A 7496-nucleotide genomic window follows, 5' to 3' on the forward strand; every position below is an offset into this window, starting at 1 on the left:
TCCATAAAGTTAGAGGGTTTTTAGGAAATGGTTAAAAAAGAGTATTTAGGCCTCAGGATGTGGCCCGAAGTTCTGTTACAGAAGAAAATTTTCCCAAGCAAGCAGAAAAGTTTCCCAAGCAGTAGACGTGACAAATAACAATAGGACTCTGTAGATTTGGCTTTAGGATGGCAACAAGTTTATTTAATGTATATCTTTAGAAGGTTACTGTGAATAGAGCTCTGTTCTTTGTCTTTTATGAACCAGTCTTTGTTTTAACTACTCTTACGTATGTTTTATAAGATTGGATGGAAAGCTTGTCAATATGTGCGCGGGGGCGTGAACGGCCCTGGAATCCGGCTATCTGGTGAGGGGCGAAGGCCAGGGCCCCTGCGCATCAGAAAACAGCCCCCCTCGGCGGCTTTGGCCTCGGGCTGAGCTGGGGGGATAGCTCGGAGCAGCGCGGTGAGAGACGAATCAGGAGGCGACCACTTGCTGGGGGTAAAACTGTCGGTTTATTACAGAAGAACCAACAAAGAGGGGAAAAAACCCAGCAAATGGCCCCGAACAAGGGGCAGGAGAGGGTTTTAAGGGAAAAGGGGGGAAGAAGGCAGGGAAACCCGGCTATCCAATAGAAATACATATTTGGAGGTACGAAACATAACTGATACACTAAAGTAACCAACTGTTATAAATCATAGGAGGGGCTCCGGGGCTACAGCCAACCATACCTCCCAGAGAAAGGAAAATTCTCGAAACCTGGGAGGAGAAAAAGAGTGATTGACTGACCCCAAGGAGGAAACAACTTTCACTTTATAAGAGAAACCAAGGGAGGAGCAGTTTCATTTCCATAGCAACATAACTGGCAGGGTAGCAGCAGGAAGTAATACAGAAAATGGGGGGAGCAAACTAACGAACTTAAGAACACACCACAGCATCTCCCCGTTTCTTATCAAATAAAATTAAAATTTTCTATGCAACTCAAAAGGAAGGTGTCTGCGGCTTGTCCTGCCAATCTTCGCTTTCTTCGAGCTGGAGTTCGCTAGCCCACTTACGTTCTTGAGGCAGCTCTGTGGATTCCTCTTCATCTGAATCTCCTCCGGCTTCTGAGGAGAGGTCCTCCAGCTCAAAATGTTCCTCCAGAGGAAGTGCGGCATGATTGACAGTCGTTGAAGTGGCTTTAGCTATTAGTCCTTTGATCAAACTACGGATCAGTACGATCAAAATGCAAAATACAATCAAGCTCAAAACCACTTTACAAACAGATTTTAACACCGAACTGGCCCACCCGCTAAGGCCCCAACCCTTGAATATGTCCCCCAGCCAGTCTGATGTCTCTTGCCTGACCTGATGGACGAGGTCTTGGAGTTTTTTGATGGAGTGTCTGGCGTCCTCGGCCCGAGAGGACAGGTTCAGACAGTAGAGGCCCTCAAACTCCTCACAGTGATGGTGATGGAGCAGTAGTAGAAAATCTATTGCTGCTCTGTTTTGGAGCGTTGCCTTCCTTGTAATTTCCTCGTCCTTAAGGAGGTCGTATAACGCGGCTGAAGTATAATTGGCTTGTTTAACCACCCAACACTCCAGGCGGCCCAATTCACCCAGAGATTTCGCCACCGATAACCATGGCAATAAAATGGTAAAGGCGACGGATTTAGAATGAGACCAATGGGTAACTTTACCATCACAATCCTCAGTGAGATCTTTAAGATCTCTTTTAGATCTGGCCAATTCGGATGTGATGTTATTCCTTTTCCAATTGATAATTTGGGTGATGTTGGGGGTAAACAGCGTCAGCCGGCCAAATGTGCACGGCCCTCCGATCAGACCAGAGGGGATGCCTGCCCACGCTCGATCGCCACAAATCAAGAACACCCCCCTGGGAAGGGCGTAAGGGGTCCGCTTGGTAGAGGTGGGGCCCATGATTTTTAGAACAGCGCGGCACCACTGGCTCGCTTGATATTGTTTCTTTGTTTGCCGGACCACCTCACTGCCCTCATATATGGGGGCATAACTATATTCAAACTGAAAACAAATTGAGGAGTTGGCGGAACCGAGTAGATGCAGTTCTGTGGGCTCGGAGGGCGCAGGACTGAGCCTAGCTACTCCACTTCTCCAGGCATTACTGGGTTCAAAACCGGGGAGGAAAGTTAGGCTCTGGGCCAAAACGGGGGAAAGGGCAGACTGGAAGGCAGGGGGGAACTCGCCTGGGGAGAAAGGGATCCCCACAAGGCAAGACGACATCGGGTCCTCTGCTGCGCCGGTGTCGAGGCATATACTGTCCTGTCCTAATGATTGGGCCAAGGCACGCCAGACGTTGATTTTTGGCTGGGGGATGACCCACGGCTCCGCAGGTGGCAGAAGGAATCCGCAGGTCATCAGTACGGTCAACAACAAACAAGGATTGAGAGCCAGCGTAGTCAATTCGAAGACCATTCGGGGAGATAAAACTGAAATGAAAGGAGAGCCGTAAAAGTATGCAGGATTCACAGATATGGTTCCTCTCCAAACAACCAATTTAAGTAAAACTCACGAGGGGTAATGGTTGGAGCCGGGGCGAAAAAGGAGGAAAGGTGGTATAAAAGATCAAGGGGTGGAGGAGAAGCTGGGGGAGAGGGTTCTTCAGTAACTGGAGTGAGATCTGGAGAGAATGAGGAGGGTTGATGGGATAGTTTCTTCCGCCGACGCCAACATGCTTGCCGGACCTGTGGTACTGCCTCCTTCTTGATCCCCTGCTTCGGGACGAAGGGCCTGACCCACTTAGATGGTACCCACTTGGGACCCGAGGGAGTGGACACGCAGGCATATCCCCTCCCCCAAGTTACCAGGTCAAAGGGGCCCTCCGTCTGCCAGGTCTCCGGATCTTTTACAAGAACCGGTGGCCTGGTTTTAGGCTGCAGCTGCTGGTGACTGCCGAAATGTCGGACTATCGGAGGGTTTTGGCTGTCAAAAGAGCAATTCAGGAAGTTGAGTGTGTACAATGCCCTTGATAGCCGGACTTGGGGGGTCTCTGCCTTCATCGTCGGTAGTTGCCGGGATAGGACCTTCTTAAGGCTCTGGTGAGCTCTTTCCACCATGGCTTGGCCTGTCGGGGAATAGGGGATGCCGGTTTTATGCACTATTCCCCATTGCTGCAGAAAGCTTTGCAGCTCCTTGGAAACATACGCAGGGCCGTTGTCTGTTTTTAAGGTCTTAGGGATGCCCAAGACAGCGAATGCCTGGAGCAGATGCCTCTGAACATCCGCTGCCCTTTCACCTGTGTGGGCAGAAGCATAGATCGCCCCGGAGAAAGTATCCACTGAGACGTGGACGTAACACAATCGGCCAAAAAATGGAATGTGCGTTACATCCATCTGCCACAACTCGCAGCTTGCCAAACCCCGGGGATTAGCCCCTGAGGCTATGGTAGGCATTTGATCTTGCTGGCATTGGGGACATGTGGCCACTATTGCCTTGGCCTGCTCCTGCGTCAGATTGAACTGACGAACCAGGCCAGGGGCATTTTGATGGAACAGTTGGTGGCTGATTTTAGCCTGACCGAACACATCTGGGAGGGGGGCCTGCGAAACAGCAGCCGCCGCTAAAGAATCGGCGCGACGGTTTCCCTCCGCAATGAACCCAGGTAGATCTGTGTGTGATCTCACATGCATGACATAGAATGGATGCTCGCGGTTAGAGACTAACTCGACGAGCCTATTCAGCAATTCAAATAATCTCTTATTAGTGATCTCTTGAAGAACAGCTGACTCAGCTCGAGACACTACACCTGCGACATACTCAGAATCTGTGACCAAATTGAAAGGTCCAGGGAATTTCTGAAATGCCCTGACGACTGCATCCAACTCAGCAACTTGTGGAGAGCCCTCTACAACAGCAACATCGGACTCCCACTGCTGAGTCTGAGGATCCTTCCAAGTCATCACTGACCTGTGGGATGCTCCAGACGCGTCAGTAAAAACTGTCACAGCATCCAGTGGCTTCTTGCTCTGAACCTTTTTCAACGAGAATTTAAACCCCGAATTGAATAATTTGTGGGACGGCCGATTTACTGTGATGCGCCCAGTGTAGCTGTCGAGTGCAAACTGAAGGTATTCATTAGTTTGCAGCAGTTCTTCAAAGATTTTTAGTTTAAATCGGCCCGATTCCAATTTAATTGGGATCTGTATGCATGAGAAATCACAGCCCGCAAGCTCTCTGATCCTCGATCTTGCTTTGAGAATCAGTTCTGCTATCAACTCCTGTGGCCGTGTCATTCTTTTGGACCTATGGTGGCTCAGAAAGACCCACTCTATAATTAAGAGCTTGTCTCCTAATCCTTGGTCCTTCAGACTAACATCCCATTGATGTATTATGCCATGAAGGTGTGGCAATTTTCCCAGTATAATAAATTTGAAAGGCAGGCCCGGATGGTATCGGTGGGCCTGCCTGGCCGAAATATCCTTTTGTATTTTCTCCAGAGCTACCTGTGCCTCTGGGGTAAGAGTCCTAGGAGAACTAAGCTCCTCTCCCCCTTTTAACAAATCGAAAAGAGGGGCTAAATCTTCGGTTGAAATGCCCAACCAGGGTCTCACCCAATTTAAGGATCCACACAGTTGATGGGCATCTGCTAGGGTCTGGACCTTTGTCCGAATTGCCAATTTTTGCGGCACAATTGTCCGCTTTGTAATTTCGAGGCCCAGGTATCTCCAAGGTGGCACCCGCTGAATTTTGTCCTGCTGGAGCTCGAACCCTGCAGCAGCCAACGCATTGGTTGTCAGGTCAAGTGCATGGGCAAGCAGACTGTGGTCGGGCGCACACACGAGGATGTCGTCCATATAATGGTGAACAATGACGGCATCCCCGAGGGCTGTACGAATGGGTGACAGCAGCGAAGCGACATACCACTGGCAGATCACAGGGCTGACCTTGAGGCCCTGCGGAAGCACCCGCCAATGATAGCGCTTGGCTGGGGACTCACAGTTGATGGACGGAACTGTGAATGCAAATCGCGGGGCGTCCTCCGGGTGAAGGGGAATTTGGAAAAAGCAATCTTTTATATCAATCACAGCTAATTCCCAATCTCGGGGGAGCATTGCTGGGGAGGGCATCCCTGGCTGAAGGGAACCCATGTCAATTATTAATCTATTAATTCGGCGAAGATCAGTCAGGAGCTGCCACTTATCCTTGTTAGGCTTTTTGATGACAAACACTGGGGAGTTCCAGGGTGACATGGTCTCTTCCAGGTGGCCTTTCAACAACTGCTCCTGAACGAGCTCGTTGAGTGCCTTTAGTTTTTGCTTGTTAAGTGACCACTGCTTGACCTGTACTGGTTTATCTGAAAGCCAATTCAGTTTCCAGGTCCGGCACTCCTCAGTGGCCACCACCCGAAAAACCTGGGGAGCTGTCGGGAGATCGATTTTGGCCCCCCACTGGGCTAAAAGGTCCCTTCCCCAGAGGGGCTCTGTATAATCTAAAACGAACGGGCGTATAGAGGCCAATTGCCCGTCGGGCCCCTTAATTTGCACAATGCTCTTTGATTGGTTTGCCAATTGGAGGCCCCCAACACCAGAAATCGTGCCCGCTGCGCTTTGCAGGCCCCAATGCGACGGCCATTCCCGGGAGGGAATGATCGTCACATCTGCACCCGTGTCCAAAAGACCCCTCACTAATTTCTTGTCCCCGCCCAATGAAAGTTGACATGTCAGGCGGGGCTTCTCCCTCCCTACCAACTGTGTCCAGGCCACGGTCGGAGGCGAGTCCTTCTCCGTCGGGCTCGAGCAATGGTCTTTATCTGGCACAGGAATAGCCTGAGCAATGACCTGTCCCTTAGGGAGGAAAAGCGGGGGTCGGACACAATACAGCCCTACCGCGAAGTGGTCCCGGTCGGTAGTTACCAGACCAGGGACTATGTGGATGTCTCGCGGTGTGTGCTTTGTGTCTCCGACAACGGTCCACCTGCATCGTCCCAGTTTCCTCCAGCGACCCGGGTGTTGCAAGTCGACAGACACCAGCTGCAAATTACTGCTAGGGAGGTAAATGCTCCTAGTTAGCTGCAGCCTGTAAGGGGAAACAGAGGACATGGTGTTAAGTACAGGTTTGGGCAGAATATCACAGGTAAAGTGTTTCGAATCCGATAGGTGCGTCAAATCTGGCAAGGTGTGCGGCGGTTCTCCCTCGTTTCTTCTCTCCCCGGATGATGATAAACAGCCCGCCACATTTCTATCCACGCGCAGGGAGGGACTGCGCTCCAATCCTAGTTTTTTTTCTTTTCATTCTCCTCCTTTTCCCGCTTCCGCCTCCATTCCATGTAGTCTTGCCGCATAGGGCACTGTGGCATCCAATGTCCCACTTTACCACAGAGATGACAGGGATGGGTTGCCGATGTTCTCTTGCCCGCCCCAGGTGTTGGAGGGCCGGCAACGGGGGCAGCTTCTCCCTCTATGCAGTCCTGCATGGGGCATTCAGTAAAAGCCACGGAAGCCCTTTTAGACCGTGATGACAGGGAGACCTGACGCACCACAACATCTATCATGGCCTCTACTGTGGGTCTAGGACTACGAGGGAGAGTTTTTATAGCTTTGCGGCACTCTGCGTTTGCATTGCTATATGCCATTCTTTGGAGCATCATTTCCCTGTCATCATCCCGGAGCGCCTGTGCTTCCACATATCTGTAGAGGCGCTCCATAAATTCCATGTATGGTTCATGCTCTCCTTGCAAAACCTCATCATCCTCCCATTGGGAAGTAACTACTTCCAGCTTGAAGAAAGCTCGTTCAGCTGCTCGGGCCGTCTCCATCAGCTGGGAGGGGAATAAAGCTCTGGCTTGTTTTGCCCCTTCTGCCCACTGCCTTTCACCCAAAAGATGATCAAGGGAAATTATCAAACCATCTGCATCATGGGACAGGGCCGGATTACCCCAAAGACTCGGGAGTACCTCCGATATTTCCCTCCCCCATTCCCTCACCCAGACTCTGAATTCCATAGGCATTATAAGGCTGGAGAAGAGTGCCCTCAGATCTGCCGGAACTAAATCTCCCTGGGAAAGGGTATTATGTAGCAAACCCCGGAAGTATTCTGACCTTCGGGAGTAGTCTTTCTGTGCCTTGCACAACTCTTTAATTCGTGCCTCCGCTAAGGGCACCCATCGAGCCTGAATTGTTCCCTCTCCCCCCAGGTTATAGGTAACCGGGGCCGCTTCTAGTAAAGGCATTTGCTGTGGCTTGTGGCCAGGCACTGCCCCCCCGCCCTCCGTAGGCACTGCCCCCCCCCCCCCCGAAGACACCCCGTGGGAATCGGGGGGGAGGGAGTTGGAACCGAAACTGGAGGAGGTTGAGGCGGGGTTTGGCGCTGACGTAAGGGGAGGGAGTGTGCAAGGCCATCCACCCCGCTCCCCCCCCTGGGCAGCGTTGGGAGGCGGAGGGGAAAGCGAAAGTGAAGCGGGGGAGGAGGGAACGGGAGGCTGAACCGGGGGAGAAGTTTGAGAGGGAGCTGAAGGTTGGGTGCCAAGAACTGAAGGTCTCTCAGAGTACGGAGGAGCGAGC

The 7496-nt window shown here is 51.5% G+C and overlaps 1 protein-coding gene across 2 annotated transcripts; it reads right to left on the minus strand.

Annotated features, from left to right (window-relative positions):
- Positions 1-302: 302 nt before the first annotated feature.
- On the minus strand, positions 303-6012 carry LOC141727114 (uncharacterized). 2 transcript variants are annotated; one of them, XM_074532941.1, is made up of 2 exons: positions 5911-6012; positions 303-3061 (listed from the first exon to the last, which is right to left on the minus strand). In XM_074532941.1, the coding sequence occupies exon 2, from the start codon at positions 2410-2412 to the stop codon at positions 961-963; it is 1452 nt and encodes a 483-aa protein (XP_074389042.1). In that variant the 5' UTR covers positions 2413-3061; positions 5911-6012; the 3' UTR covers positions 303-960. The 2 variants fall into 2 exon arrangements, with proteins under 2 accessions (XP_074389042.1, XP_074389041.1); XM_074532940.1 differs by having other exon boundaries at positions 5850-5949.
- Between the last annotated feature and the right edge of the window lie 1484 nt (positions 6013-7496).

Source organism: Zonotrichia albicollis, chromosome Z (assembly GCF_047830755.1).
Source record: "Zonotrichia albicollis isolate bZonAlb1 chromosome Z, bZonAlb1.hap1, whole genome shotgun sequence".
Classification (NCBI taxonomy): domain Eukaryota; kingdom Metazoa; phylum Chordata; class Aves; order Passeriformes; family Passerellidae; genus Zonotrichia; species Zonotrichia albicollis.

What these genes read in the sequence shown, in the direction of transcription:
- LOC141727114 (XM_074532941.1), bottom strand. Translation starts at nt 2,412, where the DNA reads ATGGTCTTCGAATTGACTACGCTGGCTCTCAATCCTTGTTTGTTGTTG.